Genomic DNA, 18,795 nt, shown 5'->3' on the forward strand with positions numbered 1-18,795 from the left:
TCAACTCTAGAGTTGTTTTCTAAAATAAATAGTAGACAAAATCTCAGTTTGGTAAATTACGAAGAAAATCGGTCAGATTTCAGAAAATTGCTTCTGAGTAGCCATAGAAGAAAAATATAAATCCCATTGGAGTATGTCACATTTGTTTATTTTATATGAAAGCAAGAACAGACAAAGTAACGATAATAAAATGGAGAATAACAAGAGATAAAGGCCTCTCTTAACATAACAGTTTTTCAGATAACTATATGCTAAAAAAAAAAATCTTTGTTGAGTACATTTGCTAATCCATTAGCAGCAGCTTTAATCTGAAGGACAAGGCGAGTTTGAAACACAGTTGTCTTTTTTTTCTCCCCAGTTTTGATCCAGAAAAACGAGCAGAAGTTTGCCCGACTCCTCCAATCAGAGGAGTGACGTCATCTCCCCCAGACTTGACCACTCATCCACAGAGAATGATGAGCAAGGGTGTCCAGAATGGAATCCAGCACCTCAGGTGACCATTTTCATCATAAAATGATTTCAACAAGCATACAGTAAAGTAGTTTTTCAGATGTCGATAACCCCCCCAACCCCCCCCCCCCCCCCCCCCCCCCCCCCCCCCCAAATATAATATCATAAGAGGCTTTCGGTTGTCAGAAAGGGAAAAAAACATATAAGGCCCACCCAAATGATAAAAAAAGCGACATTTAGTCTGGAAAATAGGGTACTATTTTGTCGCAGTGTAGTATGGTGTACTCCTATGAGACACCAATAAAATAAATGGAATTTGAGAAAAACAATAATCCATATAGGAATGAAGGAGTAAATAAAGCATAGCAGCTTAGTAAATATACAAACTTGATTCCAAAGAAATGTGATTAAAAAGCCGGGAAAGCATCTAAAAAGGCACGTGTATCTATTTCTTTATATTCCCTTCAAACGCAGCTCCACTCCCCTTTACACGGACAAGGACGAAGAAGAGGACGAAGAAGAGGAGGAGGAGGAGGAGGAGGAAGAGGATGCAGACGAGGAAATAGCAGCTGATGAAAACCTGTACCATCTGCACAAGCAAAAGTTGCCTCCCAACTCCCCGCACAAGCTGCTTTTCCGCCGTCTGGAACAGACCCCCGCCTCCAGCACGGGATCCATGCTCAACAGCTGGGGCTCCGCCTCCGAGGAGAACTTGTCGTCGGGCAGGTCCAGCGTGGTCAGCACCTCCGAAGGCTCTTTCTTCACCGACGGAGATTTCGCTCAGGCGGAAGGCTGCCGAGACGCCGCCGCCGCCGACCAGTCGGGTGAGACCACGTGTCCGATCGGCCGGGATTTTTGCAATTGCTCCCGTCCGTATCAGGCCTTTTTTTGTCCACCAAATCTCAGGTCGGGGGCGAGCCGGCAGCCCCGTGTCCACGGACAGCAACGTGAGTCCCGCCGTGATGCAGAAAAGGCCCAGGAGGTGCAAGCAGACGAGCTATCATCCCAAAGATGCCTTCAATGATGGTAAAAACACAGAGAACCAGGAATACCCTTAAACACGGGAACTTTGTTTATCGCGGCCCTGTCTGGTCTACATTAACCACGATAATCGAGGGATTACTGTAAAGCACTCTTTATCCCCGCAGACTCATTCACACCGCTGAACTTTCCAAGTCACATGACCCATAGCGACTTAGTAAGGGGAGCCACCTTACCCAGAATGGGTTCTGGAGAAGCCCGGGGGCGGCGAGGCAGCACCGGGACTCAGCGGGTTGGTCAGGCCCCGTCTCCGTTGGAAGACGGTCCGAGCCGGCACAAAGGGAAAAAGGGAAACGGCAAAAGTAAAGAGCACTCAGGTATTGTTGTTTACTATTATTTTATTCATTCATTTTCTGAACCGCTGACCCTCACAAGTCAATCAAACAAATGATACATGAAAATTCTAAAAAGTTGTCCTGTTTGGATTGATTTGAAATCTGCATTGAACAAAAGGTCATGTGCTCATTTTATTTCCAATCAATCAATGAGTGATTCCTCAATTCTTCCTGTTTTCCATTAGAATGTCGGGATATCCCGCCGTGTAATCCACCACCTTTCCCATCAGATCCAGCTCCGAGGGAAGCTGAAAGGCCCATCGCATCCAGCTTTATACCTCGTGAAAACTCCAGGATCAAACCTAGGGTTCAGATGGAACCTGTGAGTGTAGATGAGGTAAGCCAAAATAGACAACACCGTTATTATATTACCGGGGGTGAATGAGGATGGTCATGTGAGACCGACAACAACATAGTATAGTAAGGCTTTTTTTATTAAAAAAACGACATAGTGTAGTAAGGCTTTTTTTTCTTAAAAAACGACATAGTATAGTAAGGCTTTTATTTCTTAAAAAATGATCATGTATAGTAAGCCTTTTTCTTAAAAAAACGACATAGTATATAGTAAGGCCTTTTAGAAAAAAAAACGACATAGTATAGTAAAGCTTTTTTCTTAAAAAAACGACATAGTAAAGTAAGGCTTTTTTTTTCGTAAAAAAATGACACAATGTATAACATGGCTTTATTTATAAAAAACGACATAGTAAGGATTTTTTTCTTTAAAAAACGACATAGTATAGTAAGGCTTTTTTTTCTTTAAAAACGACATAGTATAGTAAGGCTTTTTTTCTTAAAAAACGACATAGTATAGTAAGGCTTTTTTTTCTTAAAAAACGACATAGTATAGCAAGGCTTTTTTTCTTAAAAAAACGACATAGTATAGTAAGGCTTTTTTTCTTAAAAAACGACATAGTATAGCAAGGCTTTTTTTCTTAAAAAAACGACATAGTATAGTAAGGCTTTTTTTCTTAAAAAACGACATAGTATAGTAAGGCTTCTTTCTTAAAAAACAACAGTATAGTAAGACTTTTTTTTACCGGAGACCTTTCTCTCTTCTCATAGTTGCTGAGAAGCTGAGGAATCCCTCCGACAGCGCCGTGAACATCTGCTTCGGCGAAAAACTTGGGCTGGATGGAGGCAATGGAGAAAAAGACTCAAACGCTGCACAAAAAAATGCTCTTTTTCTATCTCACATTTCTCAACTCATGTTGTTTTAGTGCTAAAGCTTCTGTCTGTGGACTTGATTGTGGCTGAGTGTCAGCCAGGGGCCTAAAAAAGAAAACAAAAAGAAGAAGGGCCAGCCAGCCACTCCACGATGTGAGTGTTTCTTGTTTCTTTTTAAATGCTAAATGTCATTTCCAGACCTGTTGCGCATTGTTTACTGCCACAAAAGTGCTTCAAATTGAAATTGTATGTGACAGTGTTAATGTTTTACTCGGTGACGTACATCTTGTCCTCGTATGGTTTGTTCTACTTTGGTTAGAAAAGCACAATCTCTGGTTTTTAGGATGATAATTGTAGGCATTTTGTGGAATTGTGAAATGTCACGGGATGATTTTTGTCTTGATTTGGAGAAGATGAATGTTGATGTCACTCGTGCATCCAGTTGCAAACATTTGAAGCTGCTTTGAGATCTGTTTTTTGTATTTTTCGCATGCACATTCCCCTCTCGGAGACGTTACGTCAAGATATTTACTTCATCCCGAGGAAATTCTGCTGTTTGTTTGTTTGTTTTTACTTCATCTTTTTACCTCCTTACCTGACCTTGGCCATAAATTCTGTCCTATTCAATCCACAGCCTCCATTTTGGTCTTCATCTCAAAGGGCACTAAAGGGATTCATGCGAGAGTTTGCCAGTATAAATGGATTCAATCTCATTATCTTGGAACATCACGAGGGTTACTTTCAGTCCGTGAGACAATCGCTGTCCTCCGTGACAGTAACATCGCGCTAATCCAAAATGCATCTTAGAATCGACAAACAAGTAGGTAGAGGCTATCTTTTAAAAGTTAACATTTTGCATCTCACTTACCCTGTGAGAAGCAATGGCATCTCGAATATATGATTTTTTTATTGAGGACCCGTGGCCTATGTGGTTAGTGCTTCGCCCTCGGATCCATGGCCCTCTAGCCGTGTGGGTTTGCATCCCAGTATTTGCAGTGTGGACTTTGGCCTGCAATCGACTGGCCACTGAAGCAATGGTCAGCCGAATGCAGGCCAAACTCCACACTGACATTTGACATTGAGTTTGGCCACAAATACATATTACAACGCAAAATGCCCTTTCCTTAACCTGAAAAGATAGCAAAACCTAACACATTTTTACACACAAATGGGGTCAAACACTACTGTGGAGAAAATGCACATTTGTACGAATAAAATCAAAAGGCAATCAAGTAACCCACCGAAAGGTCGTTTAATTTGGTGAATGACATAAAGTTCCCGTGACCGGTGATGACGACGGCGCCGCCGACAGCGACAACCGGACTTACAGATCAGTGAGGATTTGCCCTCCGCTTCGATCTGCTTGCTGGCAGGTCTGCATCATGGACGGCGGTGGTTACGTGTTCATGCCCTCTGCCAAAAGACAAAAATGGTCAGCTTTTGGGTGGTTACAGATAGGTCAGTGTCGGTGGGTTTTTTAGGAAAAAAAGACTTAATATACTATGTAGTTTTTTAAGAAAAAAAGCCTTACTATACTATGTCGTTTTTTTAAGAAAAAAAAGCCTTACTATACTGTCGTTTTTTAAGAAAAAAAAAAAGCCTTACTATACTATGTAGTTTTTTAAGAAAAAAAGCCTTACTATACTATGTCGTTTTTTTAAGAAAAAAAAGCCTTACTATACTGTCGTTTTTTTAAGAAAAAAAAAAGCCTTACTATACTATGTAGTTTCTTAAGAAAAAAAGCCTTACTATATATACTATGTCGTTTTTTAAGAAAAAAGCCTTACTATGTCGTTTTTTAAGAAAAAAGCCTTACTATGTCGTTTTTTAAGAAAAAAGCCTTACTATGTCGTTTTTTAAGAAAAAAAAAGCCTTACAATACTATGTCGTTTTTTTTAAAGAAATAAAAGCCTTACTATATATACTATGTCGTTTTTTAAGGAAAAAAAGCCTTACTATACTATGTCGTTTTTTTAAGAAAAAAAGCCCTACTATACTATGTCGTTTTTTTTAAAGAAAAAAAAGCCTTACTATACTATGTCGCCCACATGGCAGGGAGGTGAACAAGCCTCTACAGCACGTGTCAAACCGATTCCGCCGAGGGCCGCAGTGGGTCCTGGTCTTTGTTCCAACCGATCCAGTGCCGACATTTTAACCAATCGGGTGTCTTCTAAAATAAGTAGCACCTGACTTTCAGTCTTACAGTCTACACCATGAGGTGGCCCGCCTATACATGGTCATTTGGTGCTTTTATTTAAGGAAACATGACTTAGTCTTTTTTAATGGCAAAATGGTTCATCGTCCACCGAGATTCGAACCCTGCCTGCCCACACGGCAGTCAGGTGAACAAACCTCTACACCATGAAGTGGCCACACTTAACTTTGTCATTATTGGAAAGTCTTGACTACACAAGGTTGTTTCTTTTTAAGGGAAAAACAATTCCCAACAGGGATGTGAACCACACCTGCCCACATGGCAGTCAGGTAAGGGAACCACTACACCATGAATGGCCACATGCAACTTTGTCATTATTGGAAAGTCTTGACTACAAATATATAGAAACAACTAAGGGAAAATGTTTCCCGACCGGGATTTGAACCACACCTGCCCGCATGGCGGTCAAGTGAGTGAACCTCTACACCATGAAACGGCCACAGTTTACTTTGTCATTATTGGAAAGTCTTGACAACACATAGTTGTTTTATTTAAGGGAAAATGACTGCACCAGGAGTCGAACCACACCTGCCTGCATGGCAGTCAGGTGAACAAACCTCTACGCCATGAAGTAGCCACACTTTACTTTTTTATTATTGGAAAGTCTTGACTACACAAGGTTGTTTCCATTTAAAGGAAAAATGATTCCCAACTGGGATGCGAACCACACCTGCCCAGGTGGCAGTCAGGTAAGTGAACCACTACACCATGAATGGCCACATTTAACCTTGGCATTATTGAAAAGCCTTGACTAAACATAGTTGTTTTATTTTAGGGAAAATGACTCTGCACCGGGAGTCGAACCCCACCTGGCCGCATGGCAGTCAGGTGAACAAACCTCTACACCATGAATGGCCACACATTACTTTGTCATTATTGGAAAGTGTTAACTACACAAGGTTGTGTCTATTTAAAGGAAAAATCATTCCCAAATGGGATTTGAACCCCACCTGCCCACATGACAGTCAGGTGAGTGAACCTCTACACCATGAAGTGGCCACACTATACTTTGTCATTATTGGAAAGTCTTGACTACACATATATAGAAATAACGAAGGGAAAATGATTCTCAACCGGGATTCGAACCACACCTGCCCACATGGCAGTGAGGTGAGCGAACCTCTACACCATGAAATAGCCACACTTTATGTTGTCATTATTGGAAAGTATTGATGACAAAAGGTTGTTACTATTTAAGGGAAAAATAATTCCCAACTGGGATGCGAACCCTAAATGCCCAAACAGCAGTCAGGGATGTGAACCCCAAATGCCCACATGGCAGTCAGGTGAGGGAACCTCTACACCACGAAGTCACCACACTTTAGTTTGTCATTATTGGAAAGTCTTGACTACACATGGTTGTTTTTATTTAAGGGAAAATGATTCCCAACCGGGATTTGAACCCCAAATGCCCACATGGCAATCAGGCGAGTGAACCTCTACACCACGAAATAGCCACACTTAACATAGCCATTTCTGGAAAGCCTTGACGACACACAGTCGTCTCTATTTAAAAGAAAAATGTCTTAGTCTTTTTTGGATAGAAAATGGTTTATCCACTTTAATATTGCACAACCTGGAAAAAGTTGTGTGGGTTGCCAGAGCCTAACACAGCCAAACCCAAAAAAGAAAAAAAAAAGACGAGGGCGTTCCCTGAATTGACGTCACATTGGTGAGCCGGAAGTGAAACTGACCGGAAGAGACTGGGAAAAAGGGTTTTCGTTGACCTGTACGCTTTGTTTTGTTTGTAAACGTCTTTTCAGGTTTTTAATCGCATGATCTAAACGGCCTAATTCAGGTCAGGTCCAACCAAGACACGTTTGTTAACGGACATGAACAGAAGTCCACCAAGAAGTTGTTGTTTTTTACGTTGGCTGATTTTTGTGTACTCGACGCATGGCGAAAAGGTAAGAAATGCTCCCGTTTTCTACATTGCAAGCTTCTATAAAGATATAGTTCCACTTGCAGTCATAATATCTCCCAATCGAATTGCGTTCAGTGTTTTTTAATCGTTTCAAAGATCGCATAAGGGCAGAAAAAAAGACGGCTTAATGATGACTTTTTCAATTCGAAATTCCTTTATAGACCATTTGTCATAAAACGAAAATCCTAATTGTGGAAAGACTCTCCAGTAATATTGGTAAAATCTGACGACTTGATTTATTTATTTATTTTTGGTAAGGCTTTCTTTTAAAAAACGACATAGTGTAGTAAGGCTTTTTTGAATAAAAACGATCATGTATAGTAAGGCTTTTTTGAATAAAAACGACCATGTATAGAAAGGCCTTTTTAAAATAAAAAACGACCATGTATAGTAAGGCTTTTTTCGTCAAAAACGACATAGTATATATAGTAAGGCTTTTTCCGTAAAAAATGACATAGTATATATAGTAAGGCTTTTTCTTTAAAAAATGACATAGTACATATAGTAAGGCTTTAAAAAAAACGACATAGTATATATAGTAAGTTTTTTTTTCTTAAAAAACGACATAGTATAGTGAGGCTTTTTTTCTTAAAAACGACATAGTATAGTAAGGCTTTTATTTCTTAAAAATGACATAGTATAGTACGGCTTTTTTCTTAAAAAACGACATAGTATAGTACGGCTTTTTTCTTAAAAAACGACATAGTATAGTAAGGCTTTTTTTCCGTAAAAAAATGACACAAATTATAACAAGGCTTTATTTATAAAAAAAAAAAACATAGCATAGTAAGGCTTTTTTCTTTATAAAAAACGACATAGTATAGTAAGGCTTTTTTCATAATAAAACGACATAGTATAGTAAGGCTTTTTTCATAAAAAACGACATAGTATAGTAATGCTTTTTTCTTAAAAAACGACCTAGTATAGTAATGCTTTTTTCTTAAAAAACGACCTAGTATAGTAAGGCTTTTTTTCCATAAAAATGACATAGTATAGTAAGGCTTTTTTTCTTTAAAAAACGACATAGTATAGTACGGCTTTTTTTCTTAAAAACGACATAGTATAGTAAGGCTTTTTTCTTTTAAAAAAACGACATAGTATAGTAAGGCTTTTTTCTTAAAAATACGACATAGTATAGTAAGGCTTTTTTCTTTAAAAAAACACATAGTATAGTACAGCTATTTTTTTATTAAAAAAACGACATAGTATAGTAAGGCTTTTTTTTCGTTAAAAAATGAAGGCATTATTTATAAACAAGGCTTTATTTATAAAAAAATGACAGTATAGTAAGGCTTTTTTTTTTCTTTAAAAACGACGTAGTATAGTAAGGCTTTTTTTCTTAAAAAACGACATAGTAAGGCTTTTTTCTTGTGGTCTCTCTGACAGGATGGAGTAGGTTTGGGACCAGCTTGTGGATGAAGCGCCGCCCCGACCGGTCGCCTTCGTATTGGCTCGGTATGTGATCTCGCCTTGTTGCAGCGATCATAGTGCGTGTGCATAGGCATAAAAAACTTTTTAGAATGAAAAAAAATATTTCTTATAAATCACAGTCAAGGTCACATAATAGATTTGCTGTCAACTTTTATTTTTATTTTTTCAGATTAGTGACAAAGGCAAAAATGGATGACTTGTGGGATGGACAGTCTTCCAACGAAAAGGTTTCCCAAACTGTGGAGAGCGAGGACACCTGAAGACAAAAAGTAAGTTTAACAGACATTCATGTTGCTGTGCAGAAAATATTTCTTTTTTGTTTTTCTTAGACTCACCTGCGGATGGCGGTGACATAGGATGTCGATTTCACCTGGTGGCTGACTTGGCCTCAATAGGAGAGCACAAACTTACCATACAAAAGGTAATCGGTTGGATTCCCCGCCTCCTCCAACTTGTCACTTTTCAGGTCAAATAAAAACCGAGTGGGCAGGACCATACTTTTTAGGGCGGTGGCTTATACACTTAGTCAATTGAGTCGTGCGCCCTCCTACCGAAAATACTTGGCCTGTCCAAGTTTAGTGGGTGTGTGGGTGGGCCCCTTGGCGCACACAGTGGAGTATGCGCCTACCGTCGAGCAGATGCTGGTTCGCGTCCCGCAGACGTACTCTTGGTGCCTCTCCCCGCCTTCGGCGGGGAGAGGCACCTGCGACATGAGACTAATTACCTTTTACTAAAAAAAACTTTAAAAAATATTTTTTACATTTAAACATTACATCAAAATTAGTTAAAAGAATTGGCTTAAAAAAACAATAGACAAGAAAACTTTTATTGGACAGGACCATGCTGAGTACGGAGGCGGCTTACACACTTAGCCAAAATCACTCCAGCACCCTCTTACCGAAAAGACTTGGCCGGTCGAACTTTAGTGGGTGTGTGGGTGGGCCCCTTGGCGCACACAGTAGAGTATGCGCCTACCACCGAGTGGAAGCTGGTTCGCGTCCCGCAGACGTACTCTTGGTGCCTCTCCCGCCTTCGGCGGGAGAGACACCTGCGACATAAGATAAATTACCTTTTACTAAAAAACCTAAAAAATAAATTTTACATTTAATCATTACATCCAGATTTGTTAAAATACTTAGCCTAAAAAATCAAAAGACACTGGCTATTAGCTAGGATTTCAAATAAGCCACCCAAAAAGTTTTATTGGACAGGACCATGCTGAGTAGGGAGGCGGCTTGCACACTTAGTTAAATGAGTCGAGCGCCCTCTTACCGAAAATACTTGGCCTGTCCAAGTTTAGTGGGTGTGTGGGTGGGCCCCTTGGCGCACACAGTGGAGTATGCGCCTACCGTCGAGCAGATGCTGGTTCGCGTCCCGCAGACGTACTCTTGGTGCCTCTCCCCGCCTTCGGCGGGGAGAGGCACCTGCGACATAAGACTAATTACCTTTTACTAAAAAAAACTTTAAACATTAAATTTTACATTTAATCATTGGATCAAAATTAGTTAAAAAAATTGGCCTAAAAAGTCAAGACACTGGCTACTATTAGGGAGGTGGTTTGCACACTTAGCCAAATTCCTTGAGCACCCTCTTACCGAAAATACTTATCCAGTCGAGGTTTAGTGGTTTAGTCCTTTAGCACACAGTAGAGTATACGCCTACCATCGAGTGGAAGCTGGTACAATCCCCGCAGATGTACTCTGCGACAAACTAATTACCTTTTAATAAAAAATACTTTAAACATTTTTAAATTTTACATTTAGGTCATTACACCAAAAGCAACCCGCCCAAACACTTATTGATCCGAAATACGTTTGCGTCGCGCAGGCAACCAAACGCTATCGGCACATCCAGACGATGAAGAGATGGTGGAGAGCGGTTGACATTCCCACCACAACCGCATGGTGATGTTGTTCTGACAGTCGCCCTTGTCCACAGCTCAAACCCACGGCTGTCACAGGGTGAGGCAAACAGGTCTTGAGTTGTCGGTCGGTCAGCTGCACCCCATTCTTCTCCTCCTGCTCCTCTTCCACGTTGTCCAATGCCTCTTCCACGACACAAAGTCAATTATTTCTCAACCCTGCCCAAGATGACAACATTTTTTAATTTCTTTACAGTGGCGACATGGTTTTCAACCTGGCATGACGAAGGCGGTGGCGACGTGCATCTGTCCCAACTGCTCCTGCGGCCGGTCAGCAAGCTCTTCCCGACTGGACGCCGTGAATGACATAAAGGTCACGTGGCCAAAGTGATGACGGCGACGACGACAATCAGACTTACAGATCAGTGAGAAAGCATTCACTGACCGTGACCGTGTCAGCCTCCGCTCACTGGGGCACCGGAGACTCCTGGATGAAGGCGCAATACGGGGGGTGCTGGTACAAGTCTGTCAACAAACAAGGCAAAGCGTGAATTTGTGGGGAACATTTCCTCCATGCCGTAACTTACATTCAACAAATATCTTTTACGTACACGAGCCGTATGAGGATGAGCCAGAAGCCAAGATTCATTGTTTATGTATACAATAAAGTCAATGCCTCACAATGTGTTTTTTGTATTTTTAAGAAAATATGCCTTACTATACATGGTCATTTTTTAATAAAATATGCATTACTATACTATGTCATTTTTTTTTTTAAAAGCCTTACTATACTATGTCGTTTTTTAAGAAAAAAGCCTTACTATAATATGTCATTTTTTTAAAGAAAAAAATCCTTACTATACTGTCATTTTTAAAAGAAAAAAGCCTTACTATACTATTTCGTTTTTTTAAGAAAAAAAAAGCCTTACTATACCGTCATTTTTTAAGAACAAAGCCTTACTATACTATGTCGTTTTTTAAAGAAAAAAGCCTTACTATACTATGTCGTTTTTTAAGAAAAAGCCTTAGTATACTATGTCGTTTTTTTAAGAAAAAAGCCTTAGCATACTATGTCGTTTTTAAAAAGAAAAAAACCTTACTATACTATGTCGTTTTTAAGAAAAAAGCCTTACTATACTATGTCGTTTTTTTAAGAAAAAAGCCTTACTATACTATGTTGTTTTTTAAGAAAAAAGCCTTACTATACTATGTCGTTTTTTTAAGACAAAAGCCTTACTATACTATGTTTTTTTTGGGGAAAAAAGCCTTACTATACTATGTCGTTTTTAGGAAAAAAGCCTTACTATACTATGTCGTTTTTTTAGGCAAAAAGCCTCACTATGCTATGTCGTTTTTTTGGGAGAAAAAAGCCTTGCTATACTATGTCGTTTTTTTAAGAAAAAAGCCATACTATACATGGTCGTTTTTTACGAGAAAAAAAAGCCTTACTATACTATGTCGTTTTTTAAATAAAAATGCCTTACTATACTATGTCGTTTTTTAAGAAAAAAGCCTTACCATACTATGTCGTTTTTTTTTTTTAAAGCCTTACTTTACTATGTCGTTTTTAAGAAAAAAAGCCTCTATACTGTTGTTTTTTAAGGTAAAAAGCCTTCCTATACTATTTCGTTTTTTTAAGAAAAAAGCCTTACTATACTATGTCGTTTTTTAAGAAAAAAAACCTTACTATATATACTATGTCGTTTAAGAAAAAATGCCTTACTATACTATGTTGGTTTTTAAAGAAAAAAAGCCTTACCATAATATCGTGGCTACTCACCGTAACAGATGACGCAGTTCTTCACCTTCCTCAATTCGGCGGCCACGTCCCTCCACAGAACGGTGAAGACCGACTTCCCGCTCTCGTCCAGCTGAAAGCAAAGACCCGTTTAAGCTTTCTATACTATGTCGTTTTTTAGGAAAAAAAAGCCTTACTATACTATGTCGTTTTTTAAATAAAAATGCCTTACTATACTATGTCGTTTTTTAAGAAAAAAGCCTTACTATAATATGTCATTTTTTAAAGAAAAAAATCCTTACTATACTGTCATTTTTAAAAGAAAAAAGCCTTACTATACTATTTCGTTTTTTTAAGAAAAAAAAAGCCTTACTATACCGTCATTTTTTAAGAACAAAGCCTTACTATACTATGTCGTTTTTTAAAGAAAAAAGCCTTACTATACTATGTCGTTTTTTAAGAAAAAGCCTTAGTATACTATGTCGTTTTTTTAAGAAAAAAGCCTTAGCATACTATGTCGTTTTTAAAAAGAAAAAAACCTTACTATACTATGTCGTTTTTAAGAAAGAAACCTTACTATACTATGTCATTTTTTTAAGAAAAAAGCCTTACTATACTATGTTGTTTTTTAAGAAAAAAGCCTTACTATACTATGTCATGTTTTAAGAAAAAAAAGCCTTACTATACTATGTCGTTTTTTTAAGACAAAAGCCTTACTATACTATGTTTTTTTGGGGGAAAAAAGCCTTACTATACTATGTCGTTTTTAGGAAAAAAGCCTTACTATACTATGTCGTTTTTTTAGGCAAAAAGCCTCACTATGCTATGTCGTTTTTTTGGGAGAAAAAAGCCTTGCTATACTATGTCGTTTTTTTAAGAAAAAAGCCATACTATACATGGTCGTTTTTACGAGAAAAAAAAGCCTTACTATACTATGTCGTTTTTTAAATAAAAATGCCTTACTATACTATGTCGTTTTTTAAGAAAAAAGCCTTACCATACTATGTCGTTTTTTTTTTTTTTAAAGCCTTACTTTACTATGTCGTTTTTAAGAAAAAAAGCCTCTATACTGTTGTTTTTTAAGGTAAAAAGCCTTCCTATACTATTTCGTTTTTTTAAGAAAAAAGCCTTACTATACTATGTCGTTTTTTAAGAAAAAAAACCTTACTATATATACTATGTCGTTTAAGAAAAAATGCCTTACTATACTATGTTGTTTTTTAAAGAAAAAAAGCCTTACCATAATATCGTGGCTACTCACCGTAACAGATGACGCAGTTCTTCACCTCCCTCAATTCGGCGGCCACATCCCTCCACAGAACGGTGAAGACCGACTTCCCGCTCTCGTCCAGCTGAAAGCAAAGACCCGTTTAAGCTTTCTATACTATGTCGTTTTTTAGGAAAAAAAAGCCTTACTATAGTATGTCGTTTTTTTTTAGAAAAAAGCCTTACTATACTATGTCGTTTTTTAAAGAAAAAAAGCCTTACTATACTATGTAGTTTTTTAAGAAAAAAAGCCTTACTATACTATGTCGTTTTTAAGAAAAAAAGCCTTACTATACTATGTTGTTTTTTTGAGAAAAAAGCCTTACCATACTATCGTGGCTACTCACCGTAACAGATGACGCAGTTCTTCACCTCCCTCAATTCGGCGGCCACATCCCTCCACAGAACGGTGAAGACCGACTTCCCGCTCTCGTCCAGCTGAAAGCAAAGACCCGTTTAAGCTTTCTATACTATGTCGTTTTTTAGGAAAAAAAAGCCTTACTATAGTATGTCGTTTTTTTTAGAAAAAAGCCTTACTATACTATGTCGTTTTTTAAAGAAAAAAAGCCTTACTATACTATGTAGTTTTTTAAGAAAAAAAGCCTTACTATACTATGTCGTTTTTAAGAAAAAAAGCCTTACTATACTATGTTGTTTTTTTGAGAAAAAAGCCTTACCATAATATCGTGGCTACTCACCGTAACAGATGACGCAGTTCTTCACCTCCCTCAATTCGGCGGCCACATCCCTCCACAGAACGGTGAAGACCGACTTCCCGCTCTCGTCCAGCTGAAAGCAAAGACCCGTTTAAGCTTTCTATACTATGTCGTTTTTTAGGAAAAAAAAGCCTTACTATAGTATGTCGTTTTTTTTTAGAAAAAAGCCTTACTATACTATGTCGTTTTTTAAAGAAAAAAAGCCTTACTATACTATGTAGTTTTTTAAGAAAAAAAGCCTTACTATACTATGTCGTTTTTAAGAAAAAAAGCCTTACTATACTATGTTGTTTTTTTGAGAAAAAAGCCTTACCATACTATCGTGGCTACTCACCGTAACAGATGACGCAGTTCTTCACCTCCCTCAATTCGGCGGCCACATCCCTCCACAGAACGGTGAAGACCGACTTCCCGCTCTCGTCCAGCTGAAAGCAAAGACCCGTTTAAGCTTTCTATACTATGTCGTTTTTTAGGAAAAAAAAGCCTTACTATAGTATGTCGTTTTTTTTAGAAAAAAGCCTTACTATACTATGTCGTTTTTTAAAGAAAAAAAGCCTTACTATACTATGTAGTTTTTTAAGAAAAAAAGCCTTACTATACTATGTCGTTTTTAAGAAAAAAAGCCTTACTATACTATGTTGTTTTTTTGAGAAAAAAGCCTTACCATACTATCGTGGCTACTCACCGTAACAGATGACGCAGTTCTTCACCTCCCTCAATTCGGCGGCCACATCCCTCCACAGAACGGTGAAGACCGACTTCCCGCTCTCGTCCAGCTGAAAGCAAAGACCCGTTTAAGCTTTCTATACTATGTCGTTTTTTAGGAAAAAAAAGCCTTACTATAGTATGTCGTTTTTTTTAGAAAAAAGCCTTACTATACTATGTCGTTTTTTAAAGAAAAAAAGCCTTACTATACTATGTAGTTTTTTAAGAAAAAAAGCCTTACTATACTATGTCGTTTTTAAGAAAAAAAGCCTTACTATACTATGTTGTTTTTTTGAGAAAAAAGCCTTACCATACTATCGTGGCTACTCACCGTAACAGATGACGCAGTTCTTCACCTCCCTCAATTCGGCGGCCACATCCCTCCACAGAACGGTGAAGACCGACTTCCCGCTCTCGTCCAGCTGAAAGCAAAGACCCGTTTAAGCGGGCGGACGGCCAAATGCCATCGCAATGGGGGGGGCGGGGCTAGCCTGCATGGAAGGGCCGATGGCACGGCCGATGGCGAGGACGTTCCTCGGTGAGATCACGATGGGCACCGCGTCCTGCGCACGGAACTCCATGACAGCCGCCAGCACCTCTTCCGCGTCTTGTTGAGCTGTCTTATGAATTTCAATTCTTTTCTATAGTACTTTTTCCAACAACCCTCTTTTTTTGGTGAGTGATGCGATAAATTCCCTCAAAATCAAGAGGAAGTGGCGCAAAAGTATCCCCAAAGCAACAGAAAATGGAGGGTCGATAAAGTTTGTTCTAAACCAAAATGTTTGAAGAATTGACTCAATTCAGTCTCCCTGCCACAAGATGGCTGTTCAGACACAGGCTTGATCATCATCATGGAATCATCAAAAGCCTTGATTGTCATCATACACAGCAGCGTAGGACAAAATTGATGGTGCTATTTCACAAAGTGTGCCTTCCCGGCAAAAGACCAAAAATACGTCATCTAAAAATATAAGAATCACATCCTGTTAAGGTAAATACTAAAAAATGGCCTCATCTAAGATATTATTACCATCCACTGAGATCTCGGTGGTCTCGAGATGTCCTCGGGGACATTGCAGGTTCGTTGGCAATCTGCTGTGATGGATATAAGGCACCTCCTCCCGAGAGCGACCAAATCCTGGCGAATGTAGAAAAAGTTTGCCGGGCAGATGTTGGCAAACAACGACAAGACTGAGGAATCAAAACACCAAACTTGAGAGCAAGAGCCAGCTGCACCCCTGCGCACCGCCATCTTGGATCACTTGTCTCCTTCAAAGCTTTGAAGAATGGAGTCAATTCAGAGTGCCTGTCGTAAGATGGCCGCCAGTCACTTACACCAACGACAGGGCCTCAAGACTCCTAGTTTACACGTACCCGTGGAGCACGCTGAAAGAGGGCAAACACGGGGTTGCGATTGGACGACGACACGGGCCGGCGTGGCCGACTCACCGCAGTTGTCTCGGATGAACGTGAGCAGCTCCGTCACTCCTGCGGGACAAACAAAGCGCTGTCCGATTAGGATGATTAGAAATGGGCCATTTTCTTTCAAGTCAGCTTCTACCGCTTTCAATGATCCAACTCAAAATGCTATACATGATTTTTTTTTTCCATCGTATTTAACTCCAAATGGTATAATGGTATAATTTGTATTTTTAGTGCAAAATAAAAAAGCTACAGTTAAAAATTTGTGGATTTTTTTCTTTGAAAAATTTCCAATAAATTAAGATTTTTTAGCAAAGTATGCTGAATTTTGCACTCACCTTGATCCCTCTGTCCGTCCCTGCAGTCCGTCCATGCCGTCCGTCCGTCCATGCCGTCCGTCCGTCCATGCCGTCCGTCCGTCCATGCCGTCCGTCCGTCCGTCCATGCCCTCCGTCCGTCCGTCCATGCCCTCCGTCCGTCCGTCCATGTCGTCCGTCCGTCCGTCCATGTCGTCCGTCCGTCCGTCCATCCGTCCATGCCGTCCGTCCATGCCGACCAAAAGACTTACCTGCACTTACCTTGATCCCTGCCGTCCGTCCCTGCCGTCCGTCCGTCCCTGCTGTCCGTCCGTCCGTCCCTGCTGTCCGTCCGTCCATCCCTGCTGTCCGTCCATCCATGTCCAAAAGTCCGCGGGGGGAAGAAAAGTGTCCAAAAGTCCATGGGTAAAAAAGTGTCCAAAAGTCCACGGATAAAAAAAAAGTGTCCAAAACTCCACTGGGGAGAAAAGTGTCCAAAAATCCACGGGTAAAAAATTGTCCAAAACTCCACTGGGGAGAAAAGTGTCCAAAAATCCACGGGTAAAAAATTGTCCAAAACTCCACTGGGGAGAAAAGTGTCCAAAAATCCACGGGTAAAAAATTGTCCAAAACTCCACTGGGGAGAAAAGTGTCCAAAAATCCACAGGTAAAAAATTGTCCAAAACTCCACTGGGGAGAAAAGTGTCCAAAAATCCACGGGTAAAAAATTGTCCAAAACTCCACTGGGGAGAAAAGGGTCCAAAAATCCACGGGTAAAAAATTGTCCAAAACTCCACTGGGGAGAAAAGTGTCCAAAACTCCACTCGGGAAAAAAAGTGTCCAAAACTCCACTCGGGAAAAAAAGTGTCCATAAATCAAAACTCAAAGACCAAAATACTTACCTGCATGATCCCTCCGTCCGTCCGTCCGTCCATGACCAAAAGTCCGCGGGGGGAAGAAGTGTCCAAAGGTAAAAAAAGTGTCCAAAACTCCACTGGGGAGAAAAGTGTCCAAAAATCCACGGGTAAAAAATTGTCCAAAACTCCACTGGGGAGAAAAGTGTCCAAAACTCCACGGGTAAAAAAATTGTCCAAAACTCCACTGGGGAGAAAAGTGTCCAAAACTCCACTGGGGAGAAAAGTGTCCAAAACTCCACGGGTAAAAAATTGTCCAAAACTCCACTGGGGAGAAAAGTGTCCAAAAATCCACGGGTAAAAAATTGTCCAAAACTCCACTGGGGAGAAAAGTGTCCAAAAATCCACGGGTAAAAAATTGTCCAAAACTCCACTGGGGAGAAAAGTGTCCAAAAATCCACAGGTAAAAAATTGTCCAAAACTCCACTGGGGAGAAAAGTGTCCAAAACTCCACTCGGGAAAAAAAGTGTCCATAAATCAAAACTCAAAGACCAAAATACTTACCTGCATGATCCCTCCGTCCGTCCGTCCATGACCAAAAATCCGCGGGGGGAAGAAAAGTGTCCAAAGGTAAAAAAAGTGTCCAAAACTCCACTGGGGAGAAAAGTGTCCAAAGGTAAAAAAAGTGTCCAAAACTCCACTGGGGAGAAAAGTGTCCAAAAATCCACGGGTAAAAAATTGTCCAAAACTCCACTGGGGAGAAAAGTGTCCAAAAATCCACAGGTAAAAAATTGTCCAAAACTCCACTGGGGAGAAAAGTGTCCAAAAATCCACGGGTAAAAAAAATGTCCAAAACTCCACTGGGGAGAAAAGTGTCCAAAAATCCACGGGTAAAAAATTGTCCAAAACTCCACTGGGGAGAAAAGTGTTCAAAAATCCACGGGTAAAAAATTGTCCAAAACTCCACTGGGGAGAAAAGTGTCCAAAAATCCACAGGTAAAAAATTGTCCAAAACTCCACTGGGGAGAAAAGTGTCCAAAACGCCACTCGGGAAAAAAGTGTCCATAAATCAAAACTCAAAGACCAAAATACTTACCTGCATGATCCCTCCGTCCGTCCGTCCATGACCAAAAGTCCGCGGGGGGAAGAAAAGTGTCCAAAGGTAAAAAAAGTGTCCAAAACTCCACTGGGGAGAAAAGTGTCCAAAAATCCACGGGTAAAAAAATGTCCAAAACTCCACTGGGGAGAAAAGTGTCAAAAAATCCACGGGTAAAAAATTGTCCAAAACTCCACTGGGGAGAAAAGTGTCCAAAACTCCACTGGGGAGAAAAGTGTCCAAAAATCCATGGGTAAAAAATTGTCCAAAACTCCACTAGG

General features: G+C 39.8%; 3 protein-coding genes and 1 long non-coding RNA gene across 9 annotated transcripts in view; 2 read left to right on the forward strand and 2 right to left on the reverse strand.

Moving 5' to 3' along the window:
* LOC144068553 (roundabout homolog 1-like) overlaps positions 1-3,617 on the forward strand; it is a 55,239-nt gene extending 51,622 nt beyond the window's left edge. Inside the window, exons 26-31 of the mRNA XM_077593163.1 lie at positions 359-493; positions 925-1,274; positions 1,357-1,476; positions 1,599-1,808; positions 2,012-2,163; positions 2,889-3,617. Of these exons, the coding sequence (XP_077449289.1) occupies positions 359-493; positions 925-1,274; positions 1,357-1,476; positions 1,599-1,808; positions 2,012-2,163; positions 2,889-2,903 (982 nt within the window). The 3' untranslated portion in view covers positions 2,904-3,617. The remainder of the gene's footprint in view (positions 1-358; positions 494-924; positions 1,275-1,356; positions 1,477-1,598; positions 1,809-2,011; positions 2,164-2,888) is intronic.
* A 51-nt stretch (positions 3,618-3,668) lies between these two features.
* On the forward strand, positions 3,669-11,178 carry LOC144068552 (uncharacterized). The gene is made up of 10 exons (XM_077593162.1): positions 3,669-3,810; positions 5,421-5,474; positions 5,702-5,752; positions 5,842-5,894; positions 5,981-6,174; positions 6,969-7,112; positions 8,516-8,584; positions 8,730-8,829; positions 8,890-8,981; positions 10,678-11,178. The coding sequence occupies exons 2-6, from the start codon at positions 5,464-5,466 to the stop codon at positions 6,987-6,989; spliced, it is 330 nt and encodes a 109-aa protein (XP_077449288.1). The 5' UTR covers positions 3,669-3,810; positions 5,421-5,463; the 3' UTR covers positions 6,990-7,112; positions 8,516-8,584; positions 8,730-8,829; positions 8,890-8,981; positions 10,678-11,178.
* LOC144068554 (uncharacterized) lies at positions 8,698-10,494 on the reverse strand. Its single transcript, XR_013298199.1, has 2 exons — positions 8,896-10,494; positions 8,698-8,816 (listed from the first exon to the last, which is right to left on the reverse strand). It is a non-coding gene; the product is annotated as an uncharacterized LOC144068554 (long non-coding RNA).
* On the reverse strand, positions 10,494-17,380 carry LOC144068551 (uncharacterized). Of its 6 annotated transcripts, none has more exons than XR_013298198.1 (15): positions 16,607-17,380; positions 16,296-16,334; positions 16,060-16,232; positions 15,877-15,984; positions 15,338-15,807; positions 15,178-15,268; positions 14,827-14,917; positions 14,476-14,566; positions 14,124-14,214; positions 13,773-13,863; positions 13,421-13,511; positions 12,202-12,292; positions 10,867-10,946; positions 10,697-10,770; positions 10,494-10,607 (listed from the first exon to the last, which is right to left on the reverse strand). XR_013298198.1 is itself a non-coding variant. In XM_077593161.1 (15 exons), the coding sequence occupies exons 4-8, from the start codon at positions 15,877-15,879 to the stop codon at positions 14,506-14,508; spliced, it is 375 nt and encodes a 124-aa protein (XP_077449287.1). In that variant the 5' UTR covers positions 15,880-15,984; positions 16,182-16,232; positions 16,296-16,334; positions 16,607-17,380; the 3' UTR covers positions 10,494-10,607; positions 10,697-10,770; positions 10,867-10,946; positions 12,202-12,292; positions 13,421-13,511; positions 13,773-13,863; positions 14,124-14,214; positions 14,476-14,505. The 6 variants fall into 6 exon arrangements, 4 of the variants coding, with proteins under 4 accessions (XP_077449287.1, XP_077449286.1, XP_077449283.1 ...); XM_077593161.1 differs by having other exon boundaries at positions 15,338-15,466; positions 16,182-16,232; XM_077593160.1 differs by having other exon boundaries at positions 15,338-15,466.
* Positions 17,381-18,795: the final 1,415 nt, after the last annotated feature.

This window comes from Stigmatopora argus, chromosome 22 (assembly GCF_051989625.1).
Source record: "Stigmatopora argus isolate UIUO_Sarg chromosome 22, RoL_Sarg_1.0, whole genome shotgun sequence".
Classification (NCBI taxonomy): Eukaryota; Metazoa; Chordata; class Actinopteri; order Syngnathiformes; family Syngnathidae; genus Stigmatopora; species Stigmatopora argus.